General features: G+C 36.3%; 1 protein-coding gene across 1 annotated transcript; it reads right to left on the bottom strand.

The window, feature by feature from the left end:
• Positions 1–1,109: 1,109 nt before the first annotated feature.
• Positions 1,110–10,090, bottom strand: LOC127257631 (uncharacterized). Its single transcript, XM_051284066.1, has 3 exons — positions 9,840–10,090; positions 8,071–8,591; positions 1,110–3,301 (listed from the first exon to the last, which is right to left on the bottom strand). The coding sequence occupies exons 1-3, from the start codon at positions 10,088–10,090 to the stop codon at positions 3,267–3,269; spliced, it is 807 nt and encodes a 268-aa protein (XP_051140023.1). The 3' UTR covers positions 1,110–3,266.
• Between the last annotated feature and the right edge of the window lie 2,766 nt (positions 10,091–12,856).

The raw sequence follows: 12,856 nt of genomic DNA on the forward strand, positions 1-12,856 counted from the left end.
TATTAACAAGCTCTGACAACCAATCTTTTCTTACAGTGTAGGTAGTTAAGGTACGCCGTTGCCTATCTCTAAATAAACTAATAAACCTAGGTATGCCCATAGGAAATATTGCCTAATCGCATTCTAATCTAGAAAAAACCAATACAAAACAATTACTATCTAAGAGGAATAATTAGATTTGATTGTCTAACCCCCGGGAAGGAATTATTCAACCCGGTTGTCAACTATTCAAGTGTGAATACAATTACGGATAGCCCACCCGAATTAACTTTAGATTATCAGACGAATTTAAATATCGATACCAAAACATCTAATCAATCTAACAATCACAAACATTATTCTCAGGATTAGACAAATATTGATAATAAAAAACTTGTATAAAAAAAGTCAAGAATCTTCAAAATACAAGAGCCAAAACATTATCATCCCTCAAATCAGAAAAATATCTACTTCATCAAATAACAAAGAACAATAAGGAAAGATAAAGTCATAGTCTGAAGATAAATAATTTGCTCCTGCGCGATCTATGAATCTGTCATTCTTTTGCTCCTGTGCGTATCTGTTTCTGGCCATTCTGCTTTTCTGTGTGACTTCTCCTTCTTCTTATTCAATTTTGCCATAATTTTTTGTAGTTGGGCTTTTGGGTCTTTAATTAAATTCCCATGTCAAGAGGATGTAGTTAGTCATGGTCATAACTAATTTCATTGTCCAATGCTGATTTTTTCTTTTATTTTTCTCCAAATTCACCAAATTTGTCTTTTCCCTCCTGCATGTCGAAAATAAACAATATGCACAGAAATTATGTAGAATTCAATCAAAATCAATCAAATATCGCATATGATATAAACATAAAAAGCACGCAATTTCGAGCTATCAATTCTCTTCACACCTAGATCATACTTGCCCTCAAGCATAGATTCGAAATAAGCAAGAGAAATCGCAGGCGACTCAATATAACAAGAGGATCAAACACAACCAATTCAATCCGAAATTCAACACTTCAAGCCAAGTCGGCCTCACAAGATAAAGCGTATACGCACATTCTCTCTGAAGGAATAAGTGTATAATTGGTTCAACACTAATTAAATAAACATACTTCATTAAGATGATTATTTTTTTCTTTTTTTCTTTTTGTTTTTTTTTTATTCTTTTCTTTTTTCATTTTTTTTGGTCTTTTGGCCTTTATATAAAGATACCTTACTACCCATAATCATTCCAGCATACTATGAGTTATTCGTACCCAAATTTTGTTTCTAATTAGTGCCGAAGAAATAAAGTGTATCACAATATAAACTTAAAGTAATTCTTTCTAACATAGGGTTCAAATCGGAGAAGGCTTAATCAAAAGAAGGGTATTAAGCTAAAAAACGGTTATTATAGAAGAAAAATAGGGTAAGACTCAAATGGGCTAAATGGAAAAAATTATTGTGCTAGGTGATAACGAAAGACTTAATTGGGTTACCTAATGCCCTTATCATTTCCAAAATGCAAGACTTGATAGTTGCAAGTTCAACATGCATAATCACTCAAATTCTAGGTCATCTAATTGAGCATTACAAATCACACATGAAAAAAATTCCAAAAGCTTGAATATTAAGTTTATTTTCGAATGTAACTTTTGGAACATAGGCTCAAATCTCACAGGGTTTAAACGTCGACATGACTCAACATATCACCAAACAAATGTCATTAGTCATGCTAGACACACCTATCACACAAATCACATTTGACTCATTCAAACTAATCGCAAAAACATGTAAAAGGACAACAAATCAGACATTAAAAGTAGAACGGAATGAAAATTTTGCCCAATAGTTTTGCATCACTCTCCCCACACCTAAAGCATACATTGTCCTCAATGTAAAGAAAAAGTAAGAAAAGAAAAGAACTTCCCTGGATTCCAAGGGGTGCGACAGTGTGTTCCATGTTTGCCTTGCCAACGCTTTATCATTTGGTCATGTGCCACTTTTAAACAAGGCTTGAAGTGTCTCACGAGTTCTGCAAAAACAAACTAGCCGAAGCAACTATCCAAAGAAAAAGAGTGATAGTGATGGACTAGTCAAATGCTTTTCTCAATTTAGACACAAAAGAAGCATCATAGCACACGAGTAAATAAGAAAATAGCATCGAGAATCCACGAGAATTCAATTTTCAGTCCAACTAAAGCAAGTGTCCCAAACCACAAGAAGATATCCAACAAAAGATTAAGATGCAATTTGACTATGATCAATCAAAATCAAATGTATAACCACAATCTGCAATCAATTGCACCCAAAAACTTACAGAAAATTCTCTTAGCATCAAAAAATTCTATTTCACTTTCAAGTCCAGAACACCAATTGTAGTGAGCCAAGCCAATTTATCCCAATAATTAAAGAAAATAATCAACCACAAATCAACTTCAAGTTCCATTGCAGAAAATCAAATCGATTAAATTTATGCAGCACATATCAAAATTAAAAGCAGCAAAAAGATGGAGAGATATTACCAAATTTCCGGATTGGTGTTTGGGCGAGCAGGAGTCGACGTGGCGGGCTGTGCTGGCTGGTGTCGCCCGGTCGGCGGCTGAAGAAACGATCAGCGGCTGGAGCGGCTTGGTCTAGTTCGGTTGGAGGATGAAGGTGGCGGTCGTGACAGCGACGCTGGCGGCTGGAGCGGTCTGGCGGAAGAAGTTGGCGAAGGCTGGAGGAAGAATAAGAAGACGAGGGGGAAGGGGGACTGGGCGGTTCGGTTCGGGTCGGTTGACGGGGTGGAGAACCCGTTTGGTAAGGGATGTCGCTGCGGCGTCAGTGGTAGGGTCGCGGCCGCGATTCGGTTTGATCGAACCGGTTCGGCGGTGGGGCCGCGCAACGATGGCTGGGAGATCGCGGTGGAAGGTAGGGTGGAGGGTGGTCGTCGGCTGGAGAAGGAGAAGAAAAAGGGAGGAATAGAGGATGGAGTCACCGGTGCTGTCGTCGTCGGCTGTGTGCGCGGACGGCTTCGCGAAGAGAAAGAGGTAGGCCGGTCTAGCGATTCAGGATGGTTTGGGAATTAAATTTAATTTAGGGTTTAAACTTTGATAGGGCTAAAGAAGGCAAGCACTATGTCGGGGGTGTTTAGTCATGATTATGACTAAACAATATCTCTTATTCAAAATGGGTAAAGGAAGGTTGGGTGAAAAAACAGTATGGGAGGTGCCAATTAGTCATGACCATGATTAATAGTCACCTCTTGGCCTGAATTGTTTTCTTTTTTTTTTTTTCCGAGATATAAGAAAATCGATGCGCCTACGCCAAGAGCCAGTAATTAGTTTCCAAAAGACCTGCACAAAACCATCAAAAGTATTATTAGCATTAAAACAATAAAAATACAAGCAAACAATAAAAATTAAAGAAAGCATTTAAATAGTTTGGGTTGTCTCCCAAAAATTGCTTTTCTTTAGTCTTTAAGCTAGATTTTATCTCGCATCAATTCTGAACATCAAAATCAGCAAAGGGTGCCGACTTCATAGGATCAAGTGAGGGTCCCTCGTGGCATAATTTGAAGCGATGTCTATTGGCCATACTTTTTCTTCGCTTTAAAATTTTGATTCACTTTATAGCACTTTTTTGCGGCCAACAATGGTGATCCCTTGGGAATCCCACTCAACTTTTCGACAATCCTTTTTTTTCTCTTACTCGTTGTCATATCTTCAATTGTTCTTTTCTCTAACTACTTTGTCAACAAAGTATTTCGTTTTTTCTCATCACCAAATTCATAGGTTTCCTACACCACATGATTAATAATATTAATTGCATATAACGATTCAGATTGAACAAGATATTTGATGAGATTAAATCTATTGAAATGAAATTCTTCTCCATCAAACTCCAAGCCGAGTGTGCTTTTTTTTTAACATCTATCTTCACTCCTGCAGTTCACATAAAAGGTCTTTCTAACAAAAGAGGCAGTGGATTAAAGTAGTGTGCATCATGCATATCCAAAATATAAGATCAACAAGAAAAATTAAGTCATTCACTTGAACGAGTATATCTTCTATCATACAATCAAAATAAGCATTGGTTCGATCAACAAGTTAAATAATAATTCTTGTTTCTTTTGGATGCACTAGATTTAAAGAGTCACATATTGATCGTGGTATGACATTAATAGCAGTTCCTAGATTTAGCATAGCCTTACTTATCTCAGCTTTTCCAATATTACAAGGGATAGAGAACATACATGGATCACCTGTTTTAGGTGGTACATTTCTTTTGAAAACAACATAAATGTTTTCACCCACTATAATTTACTCATTCGCAATTTTCTCTTGTTGGTGCACAGTTCTTTAAAAAATTTTGCATACTTGGGAATTTGGTTGATAGCTTCCAGGAGCGGGATATTAAGTTCCCGCTTTTTTAAAAATCTTCATCATCTCTTTTCGTTTGTTTGTCTTTTGTTGTTTCTTCAACATGTCAGCGAAACGAGCCGATTTAGTTTCAGTAGGAAAAATAAAATTTGGATGTACTTTTTCATGGATCTCAGCTTCCTTTGCATCTCATTTTTACGTTTCTCTTCGCTTTGCTCCTTTGAGATAAGAGTTGGACCATCCACTTGCTTCCCACTACGGAGTATTATAGCATTCGTATTCTTTGGATTAGGTCGGGAAGGACATTCAAACATCGTGTCACTGCAAATAGTGATGGCACCGACATTTTCTCGATTTGGCTTAGACTGAGCGGGCCACTTTCCTCTTTCATGTAGCTATTTTACCTCGTCTGACATTTGATTGATCTAACCTTGTAATTTGTCAATGGTCAAACTCATCTATTGTTGGAACTTTTTCGTCTTTTGTTGGAACTGCAGGGTAGTGGTAGCCATAGACTTTACCAAGTCTTCCAAAGACGAACTGGAGTTGCTTGTGGGTGCTTGGGGCGGTTGTTTTTCATAGAAATGAGGTTGTTGTATTTGCTACTTAGCTCCGAATGGTTGAGGATTTTTACTTTGTTGCGCGTTTCCATAGTGCAGGTTCGGTTGATTTCTCCGGCCTAGATTGTAGGTGTTGGAGTATGGGTTGTACACTGGAGGTCCATTCATGACTTGTCGCGCGGTCAATCAAATATTTCACCTATTTCGTAATCACAATTTAATGTAATACAGAGGAAGGGATCGTCTCCACAAGGATTGTGTGATTCACTCTTTCGTGTTCTAATGGAGTAAATTGGAGAGTATAGTTAGTTATGGCCATGACTAACTAGGTGGTGCAAATCTAAATTTTTCTTTCCTTTTTCTGCCAATTATGGCAAATTTGATATTTACCCTCTGCACACAGCAGATAAACAATATGCATATAAATTAGGTAGAATCCAATCAAAATCAATCAAATATCGCATATGATATGAACATAAAACGCATGCGATATCTAGCTATCTATTCTCCGCACGCCTAGATCATGCTTGCCCTCAAGCATAGATTCAAAATAAGCCAAAGAAATCGCAGACGACTCAATATGACAATAGAATCTAATACAACCAGTTCAATCCGAAATCCAACACATCAAGCCAAGTTAACCTCACTAGATAAAGTGTATTCGCACATGCTCTCTGAAGGAATTAAATATATAATTGACTCAACACTCAGGTAGTGCAACAAAAGATTATCTATCCTATAGGATTGAGTAAAAATCAAATCTCATTTATTTAAATATTCAAATCTAACATAAAGAATCAAACAGACTTTCAATAAGGGTTGTAGTGGGGCGTATGATCAGGGTAAGGAAAAGGATATACAAATGCTAAAATATGTCAGAAAAGAACACAATAAGAACATGATGCTAGCACATGAAGAACAAATCGGCATAAACAATGAAATCCTTACTTTATTCACTACCCAAACTTCAATAATATAATTAAATAGAAATACTTCATCAAGTTTTATTATTTATTTGTTTATTTATTACTATTGTTGAGTAAGAAAAACCAATGTGTAGGGTTTTTCGAGAATAGGCTGATAAATTAGACTATGAGTTTGGGTATGGTCTAGGCGTTATTTAGAAAAATGGGCTTTTTCGGGAGAACCTGTGACTAAGTGATCGGTGGATATAGAGGTCGGACAAGGAGAGGTCGGACGAAGGAAAGTGAGACAATAGGCATGGAGGTCGGACAAAGGGAAGTCGGACGAAGAAAGATGAGGCGGCCGATGTGGAGGTCGGACAAATGGAAGACGGGCAAAGGGAGATGAAGTAGTAGACGTGCAGGTCGGATGAAAAACAGTTCCAAGGCGGTTAGAAGAAGTTACAACTGGAAATCGGATATGAAGGCACGATCTGATAACGACATTTGGTCGGTTGACATGGGTTTTTAAATAGGTCTTTTCACGACCTAAAAGGGGCATCATCAATCGACATCAAATTCAGTGAATTTCTTTTAGGGATCATCATTTTACTTTTACGGTTTGTAATATTTCTTTTCAATTTTTTCTTATGTATCGTACGGTGTCTAGGGATTCTTAATCTCAAGCATTTATTTTAATCAAATTCGAAGATAATTTCTATTTTTGGATTTCACTTTTTATTGTTGAAAATCAGCATCAACAACTATTATTATTATTTTATTATTATTTTTTCCTTTTTTTTTTATTTTTTTGATTTTTTTGATTGATTTTTTTTTTTTTTTTTGACTTTTGCCATTATATATATATATAAATACTTACACTACCCACAATCATTCATGTATACTATGATTCATTCGTACCCAAATTTCATTTCTGACCAGTACCGAAGAAATAAAGTGTATCACAACATGAACTTAGAGTAATTATTTCCAACATAGGGTTCAAATCGGAGCTTAATCAAAAGAATGGTACGAGGCTAAAAGACAGGTTGTTATAAAGAAAAAGTAGGCTAAGAATCCTCAAATGGGCTAATTAGGGGAATATATTGTGCTGAGTAATAAATAAAGGCTTAATGGAGTTACCTAATGCCCTTATCCTTTTCAAAATGCAAGACTCGATAGTTGCAAGTTCAACATGCATAATCACTCAAGTTCTAAGTCATCTAATTGAGCACTACATATCTCACAAGAAAGAAATTTCCAAAAGTTTGAATATATGCAATTTATTTTCTAGTGTAACTTCTGGAACATAGGCTCAAATCTCACGGGGTTCAAACGTCGACTTGACTCAACATATAACCAATCAAATGTCATTGGTCATGCTAGATAAACCCATCACACAAACCACATTTGACTCACTTCAGACTAATATAAAAAACATGCGAAAGAATAGAAAATCAGCTATAAAAGTAGCACAAAATGAAAATTGTCCAAAAATTTGCATAACTCTCTCCTCACACCTAATGCATACATTGTCCTCAATGTAAAAAGAAGTAAAACAAGAGAGGAACTTCCCTGGAGTCCGTAAGAGAAGGAGTAATTGCGAGCTTTTACTTTACTTGCCAATGCCATTGGATTTGGATTTGGTTGTGCACCACATTAAGACAAGACTTGAAGTTCTCATGAGTCCTATAGAAATAACTAACCAACCCAAACTATTCCAAAAGAGAGTGATACTTGATCTAACTAGTCATCAAAGAATGAGGTGTCATTTACCCAAGACTCTCATGAAAATTTCAAAGCACAAAGTGACAACACCCGACAACCACAGCAAGGAGAACTCAAATTTCAGTTCAATTATGACAAAAATGAGTGATGCAATGACAATGATCGATCAGGCTATAGAAATTGCTTTATGTATGTATGAAATATGCAGCAAATAGAGTCCAACATTCAATCCAAACCATCAATCTCACTAATCCTGGAATATATCCAAAATCGAAAGAGATTCGAACAAATAAGATTGCACTTTTAAGTTCAAGAGTATCAATTGTTCTAATCCAAGGCATAGTATCTCCAAAATTGAACTAGCAACGAAAAAAAAATCAAATGCCAAGATGCTATCATTGCATAGGAGAATTGACATAAACTTCACCAAGTCCCAAACTTCAAGTTTAACCAACTCGATACCAAATTTGCAGTCCAAATACCAATAGCAATAATCCAAGACAACATTTACCAAATTGAAAGTATTAGACATAACAGGGTGAAATGATGTTACCTAATCGCGATTGCTGTGCGGTGGAGTGAGGCGGTGGTTGGACGACGGAGGCGGCTGGACTCACGCAGCTTGGTGGCGCGACCAAGGCAGAGGCAGTTGACGGTTGGATCACGGCGTCGGAGGCAGAGAGCATCTTGGTTCGGACGAAAACGGCGACTCTGGAAGGAGTCGCGCCGGAGGGCGGAATCGCGGCGGAGAGGGAGGGGAAAAAGGAAGAAGACGAAGAAGAAAAAGAAGAAGAAGAAGGACGGCGGGGGACGGTGGGCAATCGGCGGTGGCGTCGGGAGGAGGCGGCGGTGTGCGGCTGGATTGGCGGAGATCGTCTGTGCAGAAGACGATCGGCGAAGGCGGGGAGGAAAAAGACAGGGAGGATCACGGCGGAGTCGAGATGGAGGCGTTCTGGTTTGGTGGCTATCGTCGCTGGGGTATCAGAGAAGAAGAAGAAGAGGAGGGCGACGGGTTCGGCGAGACGGAGGAGAGAAGAAAAAAAAGAGAAGGAGAGAGAGAGAGAGGCGGTCTGGCTTATGATTTTGGATTTTTTTTTTTAACCTTATTGTGTGATTCACTCTTTCGTGTTTTAATGCAGTAAATAATTGGGGAAAATTTTTTTTTATTATCTATTGAAAATAAAACAAGAAAGCAATTAAATTAAGGGAGAACTACCTATTAACGGGATGTCTGGCTCAAGGGATAATGCAGTTATGACACTTATGTTTTATCATTGATTCAATAAAGTTAGTTTTTATTAAAGTATCAATAAATTGGTTATAGTTATCAACAAGCTCTGACAATCAATTTTTTCTTACAGTGTAGGTAATTACGGTACGACCGTTAACTACCCCTAATTAACCAAATAAACTTAGGTGCGCCCATAAGAAATATTGCCTAATCACATTCTAATCTAGAAAAATCCAATTCAAAACAACTACTACCGAAGAGGAGCAATTAGATTTGATTGTCTAACCCCCGGGAAGAAACTATTCAACCCGATTGTCACGTATTCAAGTGCGAATACAATTACGGTAATCCTACCTGAATTGACTTTAGATTATCAGACTAATTCAAATATTGGTACCAAAATATTCAATCAATCTAACAATCACAAACGTTATTCTCATAATTAAACAAATATTGATAATCAACAAGAACTTTTATAAAAAAAATTAAGAATATCCAAAACAAAAGAACCAAAACATTATCACCCCTTAAACCAGAAAAGTATCTACTCCATGATCAAATAACAAAAAACAAAAGAGAAAGATAAAGTCATAGTGGGAGGGGAAATCTTCTCTATCAATTTGCTCCTGCGCGATCTATGAGTCTGTCAGTCTTCTACTCTTGTGCGTATCTGCTATGACCGTTCTCCCCTTTTGAAACGTGTGATCCCTTCCCCTTTTATTTAATTTTTGCCCTAATTATTTTGTAGCTAGGCTTTTGGGTCTTCAATTTAATTCTCATGTCATGAGGGTATAGTTAGTCATGGCCATGACTAGCTAGGTGGTGCAAATATGAATTTTTCTCTACTTCTTCTGCCAATTATGCCAAATTTGATATTTTCCCTCTGCACACAGCAAATAAACAATACATATGTAAATTAGGTAGAATCCAATCAAAATCAATCAAATATCGCATATGTTATGGACATAAAATGCATGCGATTTTTAGCTATCAATTCACACCATAGTTTGTAGCATTTACATCCACTGCATATCCTTCTTGGAGGGTTGGGCATGAATCCGTACGGTGGCTTGCATTTGTGCATATTTCACGTGCCTTGACCTGGACACTCGGGGTTAGATTTTTCCACGACCATCTTGCGCACAAAGCTTGTCAGCTCAGAAAGTTGTTGCTTCATTGATTGGATAGAATGATCGTTGTTGTTTCCGCTCGCCTGTCCAATGTCCCTCGAACCAAACTGTTGCGTGTTTTCAGCCATCCTCGCAATAAGATCCCAAGCTTGTTCTGGCATCTTATTTACTAGAGTTCCACCACTTGAAGTATCAATGGTGTTCCTGTCCATCAATGACAAACTACCATTAAAATATTGAATCAATAATTGTGGAGAAATTTGGTGTCGTGGACATTTAATCATAAGCTTATTAAATCGCTCCCAATATTCATGGAGCGTTTCACTTGGTTGTTGCTTGATGCCACATATTTCCTTCCTAAGAATCGCAGCTCTGGAAGTCGGAAAATACTTCTCCAAAAATTTCTTTTTTCATTTATTTCCACGTGTCGATGCTTCCAGGTGGGAGATAGTAGAGCCAACCCTTTGAAGCATCTTTGAGTGGGAATGGAAAGGCTCTGACTTTGATTTGTTCGTCAGTAACACCTGGTGGTTTCATGCTGGAGCACACCACGTCAAACTCTTGCAAGTGTTTGTGAGGTTCTTTCCCTGCAAGTCCATGAAAAGAAGAAGACAGTAAATGAATTAAGCCAAATTTCAATTCAAAAGCAATAAAGTTAATCAAAGTTGGAAAGTTAATGCATAAGGACTGCTGCGTCAAGTTGGGAGCAGCCAACCCCCTTAGAGTGCGGGTATCTTCAGCCATGACAGTCTCTTGATCACTTTCAGAGTCGCTAGAGCTAGAGAATCTGAGGTGATTTAAAGAATCGGACAGCTTTGCAAATTAAGCAGCTTTTTGTTGTTTAGCTTCCTTTCGCAGCTTTTACCCAACCTTCTCGATCTCAAGATTAGGTTTCAATTCACTTGTACGAGAAGAACGGGCCATTAACAGAATGATGAATGAAAATAAAGCAAATAAACAACACAAAAGGGTAAAACAAAGCGCCAATCCCCGGCAATGGCGCCAAAACTTGACCGGTCGCACGGTCAATCAAATATTTCACCTACTCTATGATCACAATTTAATGTAATACAGGAGAAGAGATCCTCTCCACAGGGATTGTGTAATTCACTCTTTCGTGTTCTAATGCAGTAAATAAATGGAGGAAGTTTATTTTATTATCTAATGAAGATAAAATAACAAAACAATTAAATTAACGGGGAATTAGCTATTAAGGGGATGTTTGGCTCAAGGGATGATGTAGTTATGACACTTGTGTTTTATCATCAATTCAATAAAGTTAGTTTTTATTAGACTATCAATAAATTGGTTATAGTTATCAACAAACTCTGACAACCAATTTTTCCTTACAGTGTAGGTAGTTAAGGTACGACTGTTAACTATCTTTAATTAACCTAATAAACCTAGGTATGCCCATAGAAAATATTGCCTAATCGCATTCTAATCTAGAAAAATCCAATCCAAAACAATTACTACCTAAGAGGAACAATTAGATTTGATTGTCTAACCCCCGGGAAGGAACTATTCAACCCGGTTGTCACGTATTCAAGTGCGAATACAATTATCAGACCAATTTAAATATCGGTACCAAAATATCCTACCTGAATTAAATTTACATTATCAGACCAATTTAAATATCGGTACCAAAATATCCAATCAATCTAACAATCACAAAAACTATTCTCAGGATTAAACAAATATTGATAATCGAAAAGAACTTGTATAAAGAAAGTCAAGAATCTTCAAAACACAAGAACCAAAACATTATCATCCTCAAACCAGAAAAAAAATATTTACTTCATAATCAAATAACAAAGAACAATAAGGAATGATAAAGTCATAGTTTGAAGAGAAATCTTCTCTGTCGATTTGCTCCTGTGCGATGTATGAATCTGTCAGTCTCCTACTCCTATGGGTATCTGCTTCTGGCCATTCTCCTTGTTTTTTTGTGAGACTCCCCTTTCTTTTTATTTAATTTTGTCGTAATTTTTTGTAGTTGAGCTTTTGGCCTTTAGTTAAATTCCCATGTTATGAGGATTTGGTTAGTCATGGTCATGACTAAATTCATTGTCCAATGCTGATGTTTTCTTTTATTATTCTCCAAATTCACCAAATTGGCTTTTTCTCTCATGTATGTCGAAAATAAACAATACACACATAAATTAGGTAGAATTCAATCAAAATTAATCAAATATCGCATATGATATAAACATAAAACACATGCGATTTCGAGCTATCAATGAGACTACTAGTACATTCTTGCGACAGACAGCTAGCTACCTTTGGAAGCAGAATACATATATTATTCTTTTCCGAGTTAGATTAATGATTTCATTATCATGTAATATCAACTATTAATTTCCCAATATATTCACTTTCATGCGATTTAAATAAAGTCGGATCATGTTATGAACTTGTAAATATAGTTTGTTAACACAGAAGATGAGCTACCTGATTATTCAAATGAACTACTAGCTTGCTCAAATGATGAATTTCAAAATTAATCCATTGGTTTTCAAATTCTTTTTTATGATAAAAATACTATATTGCAATCATAAAAGCCTAATACCTAATATCATTTTGACTGACGGATTTTAAAATAAAAATATTTAAAGTTATAAATAAGCAGACAAGTCTAAGATACTGCCAAAATAACTTAAAAGCCGTAAATATAATATCATTTTGATGGAGATATTTTAAAATAAATATATTTAAAGTTATGAACAAGAAGACATGTCTAAGATACTGCCAAAATAACTTAAATTCGGATTAATATGAAATTCTCCAAATATAAACTTGAAGTTATATCTAACATAATAATTTAAAAATGATCATGATTTGATAGTTAAATATTCAATTATAAATATTTGAAGAATTTTTTCAAATGTTTGATTTGTAAAATAGATAATTTAAACCGTATTTAAAATAATAATCAAATTCTACTCACACGAAGGAATACAATACCAAAAATAAAATAA

This window comes from Andrographis paniculata, unplaced genomic scaffold (genome assembly GCF_009805555.1).
Source record: "Andrographis paniculata isolate CXL003 unplaced genomic scaffold, ASM980555v1 Contig58END, whole genome shotgun sequence".
Classification (NCBI taxonomy): Eukaryota; Viridiplantae; Streptophyta; class Magnoliopsida; order Lamiales; family Acanthaceae; genus Andrographis; species Andrographis paniculata.

Bases quoted from the DNA above. Each gene is read 5' to 3' on its own strand.
- LOC127257631 (XM_051284066.1), bottom strand. From the start codon at position 10,090: ATGGACAGGAACACCATTGATACTTCAAGTGGTGGAACTCTAGTAAAT. The intron at 8,592-9,839 runs GTGAAATATGCA...CAAAATCATAAG, and splicing joins GAGTGTCCAGGTCAAGGCAC to CCAGACCGCCTCTCTCTCTC. The intron at 3,302-8,070 runs GTAACATCATTT...GGTTTTGTGCAG, and splicing joins CGCACAGCAATCGCGATTAG to GTCTTTTGGAAACTAATTAC.